This window comes from Epithele typhae (genome assembly GCF_022376455.1).
Source record: "Epithele typhae strain CBS 203.58 chromosome Unknown BXZ73scaffold_1, whole genome shotgun sequence".
In the NCBI taxonomy this organism is placed as follows: Eukaryota; Fungi; Basidiomycota; class Agaricomycetes; order Polyporales; family Epitheliaceae; genus Epithele; species Epithele typhae.
This window is the reverse complement of record NW_025954192.1, coordinates 160,415-178,755: the sequence shown is the minus strand read 5'-3', so window position 1 is coordinate 178,755 and position 18,341 is coordinate 160,415. Positions and strand designations below refer to the sequence as shown.

At 58.8% G+C, this 18,341-nt stretch overlaps 4 protein-coding genes across 4 annotated transcripts; 2 read left to right on the top strand and 2 right to left on the bottom strand.

Moving 5' to 3' along the window:
• Positions 1–173: 173 nt before the first annotated feature.
• Positions 174–2,091, bottom strand: BXZ73DRAFT_86087 (acyl-CoA dehydrogenase NM domain-like protein; the record flags this gene model as incomplete). Its single annotated transcript, XM_048024072.1, has 10 exons — positions 174–334; positions 385–478; positions 546–640; positions 698–707; positions 731–879; positions 931–1,057; positions 1,093–1,476; positions 1,594–1,677; positions 1,735–1,873; positions 2,081–2,091. 10 exons carry the CDS (start codon positions 2,089–2,091, stop codon positions 174–176), a joined length of 1,254 nt encoding a protein of 417 aa, XP_047883550.1.
• A 3,785-nt stretch (positions 2,092–5,876) lies between these two features.
• Positions 5,877–9,893, top strand: BXZ73DRAFT_72749 (uncharacterized protein; the record flags this gene model as incomplete). Its single annotated transcript, XM_048021786.1, has 7 exons — positions 5,877–5,928; positions 5,975–6,374; positions 6,425–6,591; positions 7,175–7,414; positions 8,177–8,724; positions 9,096–9,232; positions 9,287–9,893. The coding sequence occupies 7 exons, from the start codon at positions 5,877–5,879 to the stop codon at positions 9,891–9,893; spliced, it is 2,151 nt and encodes a 716-aa protein (XP_047883549.1).
• A 344-nt stretch (positions 9,894–10,237) lies between these two features.
• Positions 10,238–11,362, top strand: BXZ73DRAFT_37082 (uncharacterized protein; the record flags this gene model as incomplete). The annotated part of the gene is made up of 5 exons (XM_048017941.1): positions 10,238–10,493; positions 10,562–10,799; positions 10,856–11,060; positions 11,114–11,185; positions 11,240–11,362. 5 exons carry the CDS (start codon positions 10,238–10,240, stop codon positions 11,360–11,362), a joined length of 894 nt encoding a protein of 297 aa, XP_047883548.1.
• Positions 11,363–13,632: 2,270 nt separating this feature from the next.
• BXZ73DRAFT_95345 (NAD(P)-binding protein) lies at positions 13,633–15,205 on the bottom strand (the record flags this gene model as incomplete). Its single annotated transcript, XM_048026750.1, has 10 exons — positions 13,633–13,743; positions 13,806–13,838; positions 13,904–13,964; positions 14,020–14,089; positions 14,148–14,196; positions 14,264–14,399; positions 14,468–14,495; positions 14,566–14,703; positions 14,796–14,943; positions 15,011–15,205. 10 exons carry the CDS (start codon positions 15,203–15,205, stop codon positions 13,633–13,635), a joined length of 969 nt encoding a protein of 322 aa, XP_047883547.1.
• Positions 15,206–18,341: the final 3,136 nt, after the last annotated feature.

Genomic DNA, 18,341 nt, shown 5'->3' with positions numbered 1-18,341 from the left:
CTGATATCCGTGCATTCACCTTGTATCCGTGGCATGTTCGACATCCTCCGGTGCCCGAGGGTGACAGAGAGAATGGTCTGCAGCGCCTGCAGGATTCGCCCGAACCTCAAACGGGACGCACTAGAACGGTCAGATGACTGTGTCCCGCAGAGGCTGGCATTATATCGTCTAATTTACAAAGTATAGGTCCATCCTCCTCTGGAAATACCGCTACGCTGCACGGCGTTTGAACTCTCGTTGAACTCTCGCCCGATGAGCATCCGCCTGATCTCTTGCGTGCCTGCGCCGACTGTGTAAAGTCGTGTATCGCGCAGGATGCGACCCGTGGGGTAGTCTGCCGCAACCATGTCAACTCTTTCCATTCGAGAACAATGGATAACGTACCGTTGATATATCCATTTCCTCCCAAACACTGCATTGCGTCCATTGCAACCTCAACTGCTCGGTCAGACGAATAGAGGATAGCGCCGGCACAGTCCTGCCGGCCAGCCGGAACTCTTGTCTCAGGTCCACAGGTCACACTAAGAGGCACATGTAAAACTCACCCTCCTGCTGACCCGTCCCTCATCACACGCCTTCGCCACCGCGTACACATACGAACGTGACGCGTTCAGCTTTGTGTACATGTCCGCGATTTTCCCTATAGGCCGTAGGGGTGAGCCAGTGAACGCACAGCCGGGAGCTGCCTTGAGCGCACCTTGCATCAACTGGAATTCACCAACGGGCTGACCAAACTGTTCCTGTCATGGACGTATTCGACCGCGATGTCGAAGGCCGCCTGCATCAGCCCCAGCGGTCCGCCGCTTAGGACCAACCTCTCCAGGTCGAGCCCAGACATCAGCACCTTTGCTCCGCCGTTGACATTCCCCAAAACATTCTCTGCACCCTGTCAGCCGAAATGAAATACACGACCATGGCGCTCGGGCTCACCGTCGGGTACAAAACAATCTTCAAACACCAGCTCGCACGTGTCGCTCCCGCGCATCCCAAGCTTGTCCAGCTTCTGGTGCGTCGAGAACCCCTTGAACCCGCGCTCGATGATGAACGCCGTGATACCCTTCGAGCCATCTTCGGATCGCTCTTCGCGTACACCACCAGCGTGCTCGCCGTCGGGCCGTTCGTGATCCAGAACTTGTTGCCGTCGAGCACCCAGCCACCGTCGACCTTGCGCGCGCGCAGCTTCATGCTCACGACGTCGCTCCCCGCGCCCGGCTCGCTCATCGCGAGGCTCCCCACAGCGGTGCCCTTGATGAGCGGCGGGAGGTACTTGGCCTTCTGCGCGTCCGTGCCCCAGCGGTGGATCTGGTTCACGCACAGGTTCGAGTGCGCGCCGTAGGAGAGCGCGACGGAGCCGGACGCGCGCGAGAGCTCCTCCATCGCGAGGGTGTGGTGGAAGTAGCCGAGCGCGAGCCCGCCGTACTCTGGCTTGACGGTGATGCCCAGGAGGCCCATGTCGCCGAGCTTCTCCCAGACGTCCTGCGAGACGCACGGTCAGCTTCTGTGCGTCTGCGCGTCTGCTTAGAACGGCGAACGCTCCGTGTGGGTGGGGGGTTGCATACAACGTAGAGTCGAGCGAACAAGACTCGTGCTCACCATGGGGAAGGTGTTTGTCCTGTCGATCTCCGCGGCTCGTGGGGCAATCTCCTTCTCCGCGAATTCCTGGACCGCATTCCTGAACTGCGATGCAGCAAGTGTAAGGTGTAGGTAGGTGTACATGGCAGCACAAGCACGCACCTCTGCCTGATCCTCTGTGAGCCCTGCCACGTCAGAGTTGTAGAAAGAGGCGTGTCTGCGCTGAGACAACGCGGCGGCGGCACGGGGAGCAGCGCGTGCTCGCAGGGCCGGAGCCAACCTGCGGAAAGCTGAGAACGGACTTGAGAGCATAGCGTTGAGAAGGGAAGACGGGGAAGGCGGTCTCTTGGGGTTGCAGTCGGCGTTGCGCTGCCCCAGGGGCCGAGGCGGACGGGGTGGATGTGGGCCAGGGTAAGGAGGGAGACGAGTGCGGGGTCGCGCACAAGTGATCGGGAACCACAGCCGAGCCGGGTCTCATCCGGCACAGACGCTCACTCCCACCGCTGACTCTGACGACATCGATGCACGGCAGCCTGATCCACAGAAACATGATTCCCAGAAGCGTCGAGCGATATATGGCCTACATTGACTAGCCACACTACGCCACGCGATGTGAGGTTCACGACTGAGAACTTGTGATCGTCGACAGCATCACAATGCCACCCACCGCAATTCCTAAAAGCAGGTGAGCATACGCTGCACGCCAGACACAATACTCACCGTGGTTAACACCCTCGCTTCCTGCAGGAATAATGTTGGCAATGTTTGTCGCTACGGTGTTGTAGGTGATACCATCGTGACTCGGTCTTGGGTCCGTCGTTGTGTTCATGATTTCGCGCTGTGGCCCGGGGTCTCATCGGGATAGCCTGCCCGCCCGCCTCACTCACTCGGTATGCCCTCGATCCCTGGAAGACGTTTCTCGTGCACAAGAGCAGAGCAAAGCCGGTCTACGTTTCCAGCTCCTCATCCTCGACATCGTTGTGTCATGGGCGTATGGACGAGATATACTCACGCCTCCTCGTATCCCGCTCAGGGAACAAGGGTACGTCGTGTGGCCTGACGTCTTCCTGCGTCTCATGCTAACGCATGTGCACTCTCAGTTGCGGGACAGACCATGCTCACGCAGTCAAGATAGCCACAAGGAAGGCCTCATCCGCGTTCGTCGCGCCCTGCCAGGCACCCACGCCGCCATTTGCGGGAGTTTGTCTTCAGTGCGGTTCGTGGGGATGGGTTTGCACTGCAGTGAAAACTGAGCCGACCCATACCCAGTTTGTGAATGCTCCAGACATGGGTAAAACGTGGGCACTCGAGTCGATGAAGAGGCTCAGGAGGCTCACCGGACCGGCGGGACCTCCTGACTGTTGGACGCGAACAAAAATGAGCCAACACTCGGTTACTGCATACCAGGGGCATTGGACCCGGTTCTTTGACGAAGCACCACCATCCCATCCCCTCTTCAGTCATGTTTTGGCAGAAACACTCCAAACACTGCCATCCACTCGTCTATCACTACGCAGCGATACGCCTTGATCCCACATCTCTGGTCGAACATCTGCAAGATCCCATCGCCCTCGCTGATGCGGCCAAATTACAAACAAAACGTACCTAGCATACATCACTACGGCCAGTGGCCCGTTTTGCTTCTGCATGCATGACATTTACTCTCCTTGACTCAGTCCATGGGTTTCGAGGACGGCTACTTTAAGTATGCCATGAGCCTTGTGGGTAGCGAACCCCCGCCGCATATGACGGAGCGGTTCCGTGGACTGGAGACGAGCGCTCCAATCTCGCCTAACAAGACCCATCCAGCAGGGAGAGAGCCTCTCATCACGGACCCCGATCCATTCCCCTTTCCCACCTGCTTCCACTGGCCACCTGTCCCTCACGGGATATCGGTTTCCCAGACTCGAGTGATCCGGGGGCCGTGCCGAGTCTCCTTGACTCAAAATCCCACCCACCCCCAACTATTAGTTAAACTACAGGGTGCTTTCCTTGCAGGGAAGTATTCGACGCCTCTACTAAGTATGGCATATGTCCAGTCTCCCCCCGTATGTTTTCCCCGCCCGGCCCCGTGATGTCCCGAGTCCCGACCCCTCCGCCATCAGAGCCCCGCCCCTCCTACGTCATTTCCCGCGCCGGCGCCGCGCGCTCTGCCGACTGCCGCCCCATCACTGCTCCGGCATGCCCGGACACCGGCGCCCCGTGCCCCACCACCCGTGCTCGTCGTCCCCAACAGCGAGCTCGCTGTCCCTGCACCCTGCCTCCCCCTCCCCTCCGTTTCCCTCCGTTCTTTTTGCAATCTACTTGTATTTCAAATGCGCACCTAATGACACACAATGCAATAGCTACACTTGCCTGAGTGTGCCTGCACTGAGCCCATATACCCCCCAAAATGCGTGCAATATAGGAACATATACAAGCATTCAATTGATCGGCCAAGTTCTGCAACATGTAGTTGTAGATGAGAGCTGCTCTAGTATAAAATCGCAGGTGGATAGCTAGAGGGGTGCAGGTATGATGTCATATGTTATTTCAGAATGACATACTTCACAGTGACATGGTATATACATGTATCGTCTTATATACACCCAGAATCTTACCTAGAGATCATTCGGAGCGCATCGAAAGAAGAAGCAAGTGAATAGATGATGTTTTGGTGAAGATGTGATATGTGTTCAGAAGGGGGTATTGCATTGAAAATGCGGCCTTCATATGTTCTTGTGCAGACCTCTGATCACTTTACATCTTGTTGCATTACGTTCATATGTATGTGGAAAGCTCAGATCGTCAGTTTGGTGCTTATCGGTGAAGGGTTGAACACAGGCCATGGTATGTCATTATTCTATGACATAGAGTATAGCGATATGACATGTGCTCCGATTATTATTCTGAAAATCGGAATATAACGGGGTGCGCTTCTGCTAAACGATACAGAAGGAATATTGAAAAACGGTTGAGAAGTGGTTGAGATATGTCAGATGGGTCTAGAGTGGCAAGTTGTCCAGAGGACGCCCTTGAACCACCTACAGCACTTTGCGCACTCTGGGCTCGCCTGGCATATCTCAACCACTTCTCAACCGTTTTTCAATATTCCTTCTGTATCGTTTAGCAGAAGCGCACCCCGTTATATTCCGATTTTCAGAATAATAATCGGAGCACATGTCATATCGCTATACTCTATGTCATAGAATAATGACATACCATGGCCTGTGTTCAACCCTTCACCGATAAGCACCAAACTGACGATCTGAGCTTTCCACATACATATAAACGTAATGCAACAAGATGTAAAGTGATCAGAGGTCTGCACAAGAACATATGAAGGCCGCATTTTCAATGCAATACCCCCTTCTGAACACATATCACATCTTCACCAAAACATCATCTATTCACTTGCTTCTTCTTTCGATGCGCTCCGAATGATCTCTAGGTAAGATTCTGGGTGTATATAAGACGATACATGTATATACCATGTCACTGTGAAGTATGTCATTCTGAAATAACATATGACATCATACCTGCACCCCTCTAGCTATCCACCTGCGATTTTATACTAGAGCAGCTCTCATCTACAACTACATGTTGCAGAACTTGGCCGATCAATTGAATGCTTGTATATGTTCCTATATTGCACGCATTTTGGGGGGTATATGGGCTCAGTGCAGGCACACTCAGGCAAGTGTAGCTATTGCATTGTGTGTCATTAGGTGCGCATTTGAAATACAAGTAGATTGCAAAAAGAACGGAGGGAAACGGAGGGGAGGGGGAGGCAGGGTGCAGGGACAGCGAGCTCGCTGTTGGGGACGACGAGCACGGGTGGTGGGGCACGGGGCGCCGGTGTCCGGGCATGCCGGAGCAGTGATGGGGCGGCAGTCGGCAGAGCGCGCGGCGCCGGCGCGGGAAATGACGTAGGAGGGGCGGGGCTCTGATGGCGGAGGGGTCGGGACTCGGGACATCACGGGGCCGGGCGGGGAAAACATACGGGGGGAGACTGGACATATGCCATACTTAGTAGAGGCGTCGAATACTTCCCTGCAAGGAAAGCACCCTGTAGTTTAACTAATAGTTGGGGGTGGGTGGGATTTTGAGTCAAGGAGACTCGGCACGGCCCCCCGGATCACTCGAGTCTGGGAAACCGATATCCCGTGAGGGACAGGTGCCACTGGCCCGAAACCCGTGTTATATACCGCATCAAGCGGTGTGCGTCCGGATGGGACTTCCACGGCGCATATGGTCTTCCAGCGTCGTCTGTCCTGCAGCTGGAGGATTACTGGATTAGCGACCAGAATGCTATACATGCCGCGATGATAGCGGCGAAGACAAAACAGGAGGGGGATGAGATCGGGCATCCGGCACGTGCGTTCATGGCTGATATTGCCATATTACCATCGTGACTGACTAGTCACGATAGACACGCTCATGGAGACGGAGGAAACTTCATACCCGAATCCCCCCACTGGGCCATTGGACCACTCCGAATCACTTGAAGCACATCCTGACGCAATCTTTCAGTCCCTCGAGCTGGAAGCGCCCCCACGGTCTCCACCATATGAAGAGTTCTCCGCAACACCCTCACCAGTACCAGCAACGTCACGGTCGTGTTCATTCGATTCTGGCTATTCAACGCCTTCTGGTGCAGGGGTACTGCCACAGGACAACTCAGATGTGGAGTCGGAGGCCGACAGCACTGTTTACTATCTTGCGCCCATCATCAACTTTTCATACGATATCCGTCGTGCCTTCAAGAAGACATCTATCCCCCGCCCAGACGAGATGTGGGGGGAGCTGGAGCAGCTTAAACAGTAAGTATCATGCGATCATGTGGAGTTATACCGCCAACATTGTCCCGTAGAATCATCGAGGCGTCTCTCTTGCGCAAAGCCCAATCATCAACGAATGCCACTTCGACGGCCGCCAATTCATCGGGCATGCCACTCAAAGTCGATGTTGCCACTACTGCCAAAAAAGTCGTCGATGGCGGCCCGATGTCAAACAAGATCTCTCCACCCACTTCGAAGGGTACGAATCTATACTTTCATACACCGACTCTGATGACTCACGCCATGCTCAGAGAAGTTCATGCGATGTGCATTCATTCGGGTCAAAGGTTTCCTTAACTTTGTGCTTTCTAAGTAGACCTCAGACAGTCCTGTAGCGTTTCTGGTAGTTCATCAAACGTTCACAATACCTCCCCCATGTGTAGAACTCGGTGTATACTCTTCCTTGGCAGTCAAGCACGTGCCGCGATCCGCACAATGTCACCAGTGAGGACGTGTTTTGTATTAATTCGAGAGGTGAGCCGAAGGTAATGATTACTACGGGTGGCTGGGGTACGGGGTCGGGAGGGAATAGTGAAAAAGCTGAGGTGGGCAGCTGGTCACTGGACCAGGCCCGACGATGGCGTGGAGGGGGCATCTGGGATACCCAAGTAGATGCTCGTCCAAGATGGACGAGGTTGCCTGGTCGCCCTCGATCATGAGGAGCTATGGCGATAATTGGAGAAGGAGTGACAAGCGCGGAGGCTGCGCGTGAGGCCAAGACGAGGCGCAGGAGGCCGACGCGGAGGGCGGCACGGACGCGGGCAGAGAGAGGTAGCGCGGAGGTGGAGGGGACGCGGAGGGCTGGACAACGCGGAAGGCCCCCGGGAGGAGGTGGAGGTGGGCGGAGGAGGGCGAGGTAGAGGAGGGCTGCTCGGGCGGAGGCGGGCGACGCGCGCAGGTGCTGTGGGCAGAAGAGGGCGAGGCGGAGAGCTGGGACGAGACGGACAAGGGGGACGGCGGCGCGGACACGGAGGAGGCGGACACGGGCAGCGACACGGGAGAAAGTCTGGGACGAGCCGGAGGTGGGCGACGTGGTGGTGAATGGGACGGACGAGGACGATGACGAGGGCGATGTGTTGAGGCCTTGAAGGGCCTTGAGGGGCAGTTGGTAGTGTAGTGGTGAGAGGGAAAGCAGATATCGGACAGACGCCAGATCGGGGATCTCCGACGAGTCCAGTTGCGTCGCCTCGACCACGTTCCTCCTCCTCCCACCCGGACGCTGCCATCCCCCGTGCCGCAGGCTAACTTAAGGGGACCTGATTGATGTGAGGTCCACCTCTTTCGCGTCGTCCGAGCGTAACCTCTCCAAACGCCCTGCTGGGCGCTAAGCAACCTCTTTCATTCCGCATATCTCTTGCCTGCTGATGATAATCAACTTCCCGTGGTGCAAACTTGGTGCGTTCAAACCACCCAAAGCGAGGCCAACTCAGTTGAATGCAATGGCACACTCACGACCCATCTATCAAAGCGTTCTACAGGATGAAGTCGCTACGATGTCCGCAGGAGGGTCACTAATGTCAATATCTTCACGATCGGCCGGGCAAACGCAGGGGAGGTCTGCTGCCATGGTGAAGAAATGGTGCTGAGATCAAGTGTGAAGGGTCAAAGGTCAGTCTCGGTGCGTTCTTAGTACCCAGTCAGCCTCGGCGCGTTCTGACCCAGCCAGCCTCTTCTGTTTCGCCATACAACTCCAGACTCGTCTTCCACTCTCGTCCAGTGCTTCCCATTTCCTTCTTTCATCGCTTCATCCTACACTCCCCCTAGCACTACGAGTAATCGATAAGCCTCCCTCTGCCGCCATGGTCTCGACCCCTCCTTCGACGCCTCAGAGACGGTCTCGCTCAGCTCAGGTTATGACTCCGTCCCCGGTCAACCCGTTGGTATACGTGCAGCAGGCCCCTCCCGATGGGTCAACACACACTTCAGCGCTGGCGCTATCACCCCTCCCGTCTTCAATCCCTTCTTCCCCTTGGCTCCGACTTCTACGCCCATCGACTACTTCCACCCTTCCTTCATCCCGGATTCCGCCCTCCTCGCGCAGCAGGAGATGGCTTTGCTTTCTTTGCAGCACCAGCAACTGGCTTTGCAACGAGCGATGCAGCAACAGCAGCTTCACATGGCTCAGCAGCAGAACACCTTCTTCCAGCCTACCCTTAGCTATCCCTTACCCTCCCCTGCGACTCAGCTCGGACCGCATGGCACGGACTGCATCCCCGTTCAGACAACTCTGCTCCCCTCTGGCCCGCCAATGACCGCGATCAGAGATCTTAGCTCGTCTTCTGGCTCGTCTTCGCCGCCGTCTGTGGAGGAAGCAGAGGCAATCGTCGACGCGGTGCGTCTAACCCCCACCAAGCCTCGGCTGCGTCGTATCCCCCAAGCGTGCGAAGCGTGTAGGAAGAGGAAGGGAAAGGTGTGTGCGCTATAAGACTCGTAGGCTCCGTATCCATCCTCACGTGCATTCGCAGTGTGACGGCGTCCGCCCGGTCTGCACGCGCTGCAAGGAACGTAGCCTCGAGTGCGAATACGTACTGGACCATCGCGCGAACAAAACCAAGTCCCGACTCGTGAAGTTCCTCGAGGCCGGGCCTCCCTCGCGCACTACAGATGAATGCCCGGCCCCCGCCTCGTCGACCATGCTACTATCCCTGCTGGACCTTGCGTGGTTGTCTCGCCCTCTTCTCCGAGATCCCTCTTGCCGTTCAGACAGCCCACTTGAAGCCCGTGTTCCAAGTCATATCGCCGGAGTATGCGACGCCCGTGAGAGAGGTTCGTGCTCTTCGAGCCGCGAACAAGGGCAAATCACCTGCAACGCAATCCCAAGATATCCGAGAGTGGGCCAGGTGTGTCATTTGCATCAATATCTCTCTCATCCCATCTGATTTGCACCTGTGTAGGCTGTCTGCCATCTCCGACCGACTCGACGGCCATCCTCTCAACAAGCCCGTGGTGGCCCCGATGTCCATTGCGATGAAGCTAGGACTCGTACCCAAGGACCCTCGCGAGCAACTGCCGAGCGGAGCGCGGGAACACTGTGGATCGCCATCCCCGCCCATCGACCAGTCATTGTCCACTATGAGTTCTAGTGTCCCGTCGCGCCTCAGGACGCCTGCCGTCTACACTTGCGATCCAATGGGGACACCGCCAAACGTTTCTGACTTGGTCGCTAGGCTCGAGAAGCTTTCTCCGAAGGGCCAGACCATCCCGCAGCCGCCCCTAGCGCGCTCTTATGCTTCCTGCGGATTTGAACAGTATCTTCCAGGAGGAACGTCTCTCGAGTGCTCCTCGCGCGACCTCGGGGGGAGCCCGGACACGTTCCTATCGCCGACCATGTTGGGCCCATTCCCCGGCAATCTAGTCCCATCCTCGGCGAGCAAGACGGGTCTCGACCTTCCTTCGTGCGCGAGTTCGTCCTCCGACGATCTCAGCTCGCAGGCCGTGGAGTGCGACCTTGGAGACATCGCGTTCAACACCTTGGAGGACACGTTCTCCCTGAACGACTAGTCATTTATCACCTCGTCGTCTAGACCACGATCCACGTTATAGTCCGAGCTTAATAGACAGGTCATATTTGTACACGGCGCCCTATCTGAGTTTGACTATGCTGCCAGTGGCTTCGTATGAGTCCTAATTGGGTGCGACGTGTGCATTGAAGTCGTGTGGGCGCGACTTGGCGGAGAATGGTACAAGGCGCATGGGGACGCTCACGTAAGGGGCGGAGACGGAGGACAGACGATCGGCGTAGCGACGTTTGCTCCTGTCCTGCCGTCCCACCCAAATACGCTCACCCCAGATGTGGCTCTCGACCTCGACCCCCTCTCCCCACCACGCCCAGCCAGCCAACCGTTATGGTGTCCAATGCTGCCCTTCCTTCGTCCGTGCCTGAGTCGTCGCAGCCGCCGGGCCTTGCGAAGGAGATTCCGATCTTCGAGTTCACGAAGAGGAAGCGGTGGGCTGACCTCCTCGTCACCGAACTCAACGACACCATCATCCTCGTCCTCTCCGAGACCGGCGAGGTCTGGTACTGCGGCAACGCGGTTACGGAGCTGCTCGGATGGCGCGACGACGAGCTGGTGGACACAGAGCTCCTGGACCTCGTGAACGGTGCGCGTCCCTCTTCCATCCATCGCACTCCTCCCCAGCTCAGACGGGCTTCCCTTCGCGCCGCGCAGCGGACGACCGCGACAACTTCCGCGCGGCGTTCACCGAGAGCATCCACGGCCGCTCGGAGATGCTCACGTACGCGCGCATCCAGTGCAAGAACGAGTTCTACGTCGCAAACGACTTCACCTCCGCGCCGCGCGAAATCCTCTTCGAAATAAAGGGCCGTCCGCACCATCTGCCGGACACCGGCGAGTTCAAGTGCTACTTCGCGATGGCCCAGCCCTATCCGAGCCGAAACACGGCCATGTACGTCGTCCCTTGCCCGTGCTCGCGCGTATACCGACCCGGTCGGCGTTCGACAGGTTGAACACGTTCCTCGAGCTCAAGATGGAGAACGAGCGACTGCAGCAGCGTGTCGCGCAGCTGCGTTCCCAGTCTCAAGCTATCGACGGGATAAGCGAGAGCCCGTTCACCTCGTCCGACAACTTCGGCGGCACAGACCCTTCGCGACCTTCGTTTGAGCCGGGTATGCCCCCAGAGCTCGATGACGATGGTCCCCGAAAGAAGGTGAGTCCACATTGCGTCTCCTGACCGACTTCCGCTGACTTGTGTTCTTTCAGTCGAAGCGTTTAGCTGCAGAACAGCATGTCTGCGTTACATGTGGCCGGACCGATTCTCCGGAATGGCGAAAGGTGGGCTGAATGTTCGATACTATAGAACCCCTTGGCTGACATTCTGCGTCTTAGGGTCCCATGGGTCCCAAGACACTGTGTAACGCATGTGGGCTGAGGTGGGCGAAGAAGGCGCGGAAGACGGGCGAAGGCGATGGAGACGGTGACCCGGCCAGTGGCTCGGCTATAATCTTCTGAAGTACTTGTGAGCTCCGTTGTTCCGGCGGTTGTGATGATGTGTACGATGCCGATGTTCTTGCTCCGCATGCGACCTTGTCCGAACAGGCTGTGTGCTCGTCCTTGGTCCGTTGCTCTGGGTCCACGAAGCGCCCACATGCATTCTCAAGTAATCGATAGCTCGGAGTCCACTCCCTCTCCCCCTCCCCGTCCACCCCCGCCAAGCGCGACGAACCTTCGGTGGACGAACTGCCCATCTCCGTCTCGACGATCGCCCTTGGCGGAAAGCACACACACAAGCGCTCATACGACGCCTATAGCCATGGACCCGGACCCGCACGTCGAGCAAACGTCCCCGCACAACTGGAAGTACATCGCCGAAGGCGGCTCGACCATCGTCTTTTCCTACTCCGGCAGCCCCAGCCCCGCGTTCGACGACACCGCGCTCCGCCTGCGCAAGGGTCCGGTCTCGAACGGGGACTTGCCCGTGCTCCTCGACGATGACGACGACGCCGAGGATCCGAATGTGGCGGAGGAGGCGGACGACCCGACGATTGTGTTCCAGCGCGAGGTCATCGAGCGGCTCGTGCCCAAGGAACACCTCCCGCGCCTTGAGCCGGTGCGCGTCGCTCGCGGGTGGCTTCTCAGGCTGGCGGCGCAGACGGAGCCCTGAGGCCCCTGGAGCGGCGGAAGAAGGACACGATCGACATTGGGCGGAGGAAGGCGGTGCTTGCGACGGACCTCGTGGGCGGACACGGCTGGGCGGTCGAGATCAAGGTGCGTCCCGGTCGTTGGCCCGAGCGCGAATACGTCCTCAAACTGCGCCTCCTTTGCTCGCGATTTCTGGCCATCTTGCCGTGCAGCCCAAGTGGGGCTTCCTCCCTTCCCCTACACACCTCTCCTCCGAGACGCGCGAGGTCAAGACGCGCACCTGCCGCTTCTGCATGCACGCGCACCTCAAGCGCGCCCAAGGCGCGGACGCGTCGCTGGGCTACTGCCCGCTCGACCTCTTCTCGCCAGACCCGGATCGCGTCGGTGCCGCGCTCGCGCGCCTCTGGGACGCGTGGACGGAGAGTCGCGGCGCGGTGAACAACCTCCGCGTCTTCGTGGGCGGCCACCGCGTCACCCCGAGCGACGACGTGCGTACACCCCTCCCGCTTGCTCGCGGGCCGCTGCCTGTATGCTCACCCGTTCGCATCCCCCCAGCCCGCCTCGCTCGCGCCCCTGGCCGCGCTCCTCGACCCGCCCTCGCCCTCGTCGCACGCGCACACGTACCTCGCGCCCGACCCCGCCCCCGTCCGCGCCGCGCTCCTCGCCGCGCTCCAGCCCGCGCTCCTCCGCACGCCCGTCCTCCGCACGCTCGCGCGCCTCCAGCGCACGCTCGACGCGCTCGACGTCGAGGGCCTCGCCGCGCTCTGGGCCGCGCACCGTCCCGGCCGCACGGCGCTCGGCGCGGGCGAACGCGAGCCGGACGTCGACGACTGGGCCGCGTTCGTCGGCGCGTACCTCGAGCGGTACGGCGCCCCGGACGCCCCGGTGGCCGCCGTGGAGCCGGGGGACACGGCGACACTCGTCGCCGGGGGCGAGGCGGGGGAAGTGGAGCGCGAGCTGCGGTTCCGGCTGATGGCGTACCTGCTCTCCGCGTCGTTCAAGGACTGCTCGATCATCGTCAGGTTCCGGCCAGACGGGGCGAGCGAGGGCGGGTGGGACGCGAGTGTGACGGTGATTGACCTGGACGTGAAGAGCATCGACAGGCTGCCGAAGTGGGCGAAGCTGGACAGGGAGATTGTGGAGGCGTATATGGATGTCGAGCCCAAGGATTGCAAGGATGTGTAGATACGCAGCAGCGGAGACAGAGGGATGCACTCTTATGCGCTTGTCCCATGGCTATCACGATAACTTGTGTGCTTCTCCTCATATGCCTGTCGCATGGATGGGAAGCAAAGTGCACAACTGTCATCAAGGACCGCATGCACAGCACATGCACATTTTGGTATAAGTAATAGTAGCCTACGTTACAATAGAGACCGGTTCGTTGGGGTAGGCGAGAGAAAAAAGGGAGGGCGTAGAGACAGCGAGGTAAGCATAGCGACGGTGCAATGTCCCAACGAATAGGCAAGGAGCGGCAGTAAGATACGTCTATGTGAGCTTTGAGAAAGAGACAAGGTGAGCGAGAATATTTCTATCCAGTTGTCCACTCCCACTAGACCATTGAAGAAAGGAGCGACATGACCAACGGAAAGACAGCAGCAGCAGCAACGCGCAGTTGTACTTTGGCACATCCGAGACATTTAGATGATGCAGTAGCCACCGTCAACACGAATCTCACTGCCAGTCATGAAGCGCGACGCGTCGCTAGCGAGGAAGACAATGGCGCCGGAGAGGTCCTCAGGGTCACCCATCTGGAAAGCGCGTCGTGTGGTGAGCCAGCTTGCTCGGAATAGGTGAGACTGCAGGCACTCACCCGACCCATTGGCGTCAAACTTTCCCAAGTCCTCTGACGTGTGGAGCCCCAAGATCAGCAGATGACTTCAGGCACAAACGAATGGACAACTAGCGCACCTTGAGCTCTTGGTCGTGGGCGAGAATGGTGCGGGTAAGCTTGGTGAGCATGTAGCCCGGGCTACAGACACGGTGTGAGCATTCCGGGACTCCAGGAGCGTGCTGGGGACGCGCACCTGAGTGTGTTGACGCGCACTCCGCTCTTGGCCCATTCGACGCCGAGCGACGCCGCCATGTGCTTGACGGCTGCGGGGACGAAACATGTCAGGCAGAACCGCCGCAAGGTTGACTTGGATGGACGCACCGGCCTTGGCCGCGTTGTAGGGCGTTTGCGGCTGCGGGATGTTGACAATCTGGAGTGGAGTGCGGGGCATCAGCCGAGCCGGCGCAGACGATCACATCGGGGCGCGGGGCACTAACGTTGGCGCTCATGCTCGCGACGAGGACGATGCTCCCGCCGCCCAGGGGGATCATGTTGCGCGCCGCCTCACGCGCGGTGAAGAACGCGCCGTGGACGTTGATGTCGTACAGCCGCTTGATGCGGTCGAAGGGGTAACTGAGAACAGGCGGGCGCGCGTCAGCATCTGGGAATCTACGGGCGGAGCATGCGAGCGCTGTACGTACTCGAATGCGGAGTAGTTTTCAACGATTCCTGGAAGTCGCCGACAGCGGTGGGGCAAAGTGAGGAACGCGCACGCTGTCAGACGGTGGGCATGACGCACCCGCTGACGCGACGACCGAGTCGACGCGGCCGTAGGTGTCCATGACGCGCCGGAACGCCTGGTGGACCGAGATCTCGGACGAGACATCGCAGCCGATGCCCATTACACGGTAGTCGCTGGGTTCCATGGGACTGTCAACTTCACACCTTATCAGCATTCTGTCGCATCTCAGCGGGGATGGGGCGCAGGAACGCGTTTAAATAACGTGAGGGCGGAAGGAAGATACTGACCGCATGCAGCCTTGACGAGCTCGGCGGCGGCCTCCTCCGCCTCTTCCTCCTTGAGGTCGACGATGGCGAGGTTGGTGCAGCCCGACTGCACGAAGGCGCGGCAGAACTCATAGCCAAGGCCCCGGGCGGCGCCGGTGACGACGGCGACCTGTGTGAGGGCGGAGTAAGCGGATGCACTGGGGAGCAGGTGAAACGATGCGGGGGATGACGCGGACCTTGTTGGCCATGGAAAAGTCCGGGAGGGTTTTGACGACGCGCGCCTTGGCGGCGACAGCGTTGAGATCGGCGGGTGTGCTGGGGGCGTCGGTGCTGTTGAACCGTGCGCGGACGAGGAGGGTGACCCGGGGGGCACGAGCGAAGGTGCGCGAGGCGGAGGGGAGGGCGCTGCGGGCAAGCAGGGTGGGGGCCATGGCGTGAGGTGGAGGTGGGAGAGGGAGAGAGGCAACGGGGCGCGAGCGTCGAATTTATTGGAGCGGGAGGGGCCGTGTCGCAGTTTCGTCCCGCGGGAGGCAGTCAGGCGAGCAGCGCGCCCCGCTCGCTTTCCCCGCACGCCCGCCGGCTCTCTCCACGCCCCCGCCATTGGCTAGGACCCCCGAAAGCGCCTATAGTAGGCCCGCCGCTAGACGCCCACTTTTTCGACTTTCATGTCCGGACAATTTGGGGGTCGGTGTCCGGACAAACCGGCGACCATCCGGGCGCGGGTCTCCACCGTGTCCGGACTTTCGGCGGTCATATAGGCATGTAAGGACGCTTGTATTCGTGCAAAAACCGCGTTTTCTGAGCATACATGTACTCTTTCATGCTGACTCTCTTCAAAAAAGGACGCATTACTCCTCCGTCGCATCGTCGACGTTGTCGACGGCGTGCTGGCCCTTTAGATGCGGTGTTTTCACTGTTACCTATGAGACTGGATGCAGCGTCTCCCTTCCAGCGCACTTGTCGCTCAGTGCCAGTGCCCGCTCCGCGGTCTATATTCTGCTCACACAATACGTGGTAGTACTTGGCCAGGATCTGGCTTCGCAACGACTTGGGACTGGCCGATCTTGAGTCGTCCTGTGTGTCGGCGATCAAGGTTCGTGTGTGCACTCCATCTGCCTCTTGCCAGTTGACGAGATGCTTGAGCTCGAGTTGTGTTGCCTTCAAGACTGGAAGAGAGAGGGAAGGGAAGGATGCTGGACTGAGAGTGGACTGAGATCTTGTCGCGACGGGTGCAACGTCAGAAGAGGGGCAGTGGCCACAATGGCCGTCTCCCTTCTCCTCCTCCGCGTCCTCCGCATTGCCCACCTCCGGCTCGCCCGCCTCCGCGTCGTCCACTTCTGCGCGCGTCGCCCACCTCTACACTGTCCACCGCATCGCCCGCCTCTGCCCGCCTCGCTCGCCTCATCCTCGCCCTCCTCCGCAGATATCGCCCGCATCCGCATCGCCCTCCTCCGCCCGCGCTGCCCTCCTCTGCGTCATCCTCCTCTGCCCGTGCTGCTCTCCTCCGCATGTCTCCGCGCGCGTTGCCCACCTCCTCTGTGTGCGTCGCTCGTATCCGCGGCGCGCGCTGCCCTTCTTCGCCGCCGCCTCCTCCTCCTCCTCCCACGAGCACTCGGCGTCACTCGCTTCTGTGTTGCCCTCCTCCGCGCGTGTCGCCCCTCCGCGTCGCCTACCTGCGCAATGCGCGTCACCCGCCTGCGCATCGTCCATGTGATGGTCGCGCAAAGGGCAGAGACGCGAGGACAAAGAATAATGCGTTGATCGCTGTCGTGAGACAATGTAAGGCTGGAAGCTATATACTACTGTAGACAGGAGCTTGCAGAAGACCTAGAATCACGGAGACGGTCATGGGAATGGCGTAGAGTAATACAGTGGAGAACATGAGTCGAAGGCCAAGAGAACGTACAGTAATAGGAGCGTCGTGAATAGCAGAAAAGAGTATGCAGATAGCGGAACGCGTGGATAGCATCGGCGCGAGCAGATAGCGATGCGTGGGCGCGCATATGGACTATGGCCAGGCCCATGACACCATCCCCTCTTCAAGGAGCAGCATCAGAGGTCGAGGCGAAGTGGCGGTCTTGAGATGCGGCCAGCGCGAGTGGTCGTGCGCGCGGGCGGCACGTAGTTGTCGACGAGATTGATGCGTGGGGCCGGTGGCGGCGATGGCGAACACGGAGACACCTGAGGTGCGCGCGCGACGATTTGAGAGAGCGGGGGAGGAGGCGAAGGTGACGCGCGCGCGGGCGCGATTGACGTGATAGCGCTAGCTGGAAAGGAAGAAATTTTGTCGAATATAATGGGGTGAGGGCGCGGTGCACGCGGGTGACGACGATGAAACCGTTCGACGAGCTCGTGAACCGCATCGTCAAATGGAAGGTCGCAGAGCGCGAGCCAAACACGTTCATCGAAAGAAGGGGAATGCATGAAGGAGACAAGATAATCGTAGCGCTTACCGATGCGCCTACAGTCGTGTATCTCCGCGATCGTTGTCGACGGATCTTCAGGTAATTGCAGGCATGCGGGTTGAGCGTGTGCGTGAAACTCGGAGGGATCGTGGTAGGGCTCGAGAAGAGCGGTGTTGAATACGGGATGAAGGCGCGAGAGGTACGGAGGCAATCGAAGCTCGTACGCAGATGGCCCAATCTTGCGTCTGATGGGGAAGGGACCGAGACGGCGGTGATCGAGTTTGTCGGATGGTCGGGTGGTGGTGATATTGCGGCGAAGCAACCAGACAAGTCGTCCGACAGGATAGTCGGGGTCAGGAATAGCGCGAAGATCATGATACTTAGCTTGAATGCATTGGGCGTTGGCGAGCTCAGCGCGCAGTTCGGCGTGTACGATGTCGAGACGCTGTGCAAGGTCGGCAGCAGCGGGAACATTGGAAGGCGCAGTGAGTGAAGGCTGAAAGGTGGGATGGTAGCCGAGGTTTGCGTAGAATGGGGATTGACAAGTTGAAGTGTTTTCGAGATTGTTGAAAGCGAATTCTGCAAGAGGAAGGTAATCGACCCAGTCATCCTGCTGATAGGACGTGTATGCGCGAAGGTACGTTTCGAGAGTCTGATTAGTACGCTCCGTGAGACCATCTGTCTGCGGATGATATGCAGTGGAAGGTTTGAGATCGATCTGCAAAGACGAAGCAATAGCGCGCCAAAAATGAGAAACAAAAACGCTGCCGCGGTCAGAAACTATGGAGTCAGGAAGACCGTGGTAGCGAAAAACGCGATCGAGAAAGAGGGAAGCAAGAGCGGGAGCGTCAATAGTCTCATTACAAGGAAGGAAATGCGCGGCGCGCGTGAGTCTGTCACAGATAACCAAAATGGAATCATACCCGTGTGAGCGCGGTAGCTTGACGATGAAATCCATCGTGATAGCGCGCCAAGGACGGTCGGGGATTTCGAGAGGCTGGAGTAGACCGAATGGCTTGTGTCGCGGTGTCTTGATACGAGCGCACGTATCGCACGCCTCGCAGTACCGACGGACATAAGTCGTGACGCCAGGCCACGAATAGTCGCGCGAAACGAGAGCGAGGGTGCGCGTGCGGCCAGGGTGACCAGCAGCGGGGATGTT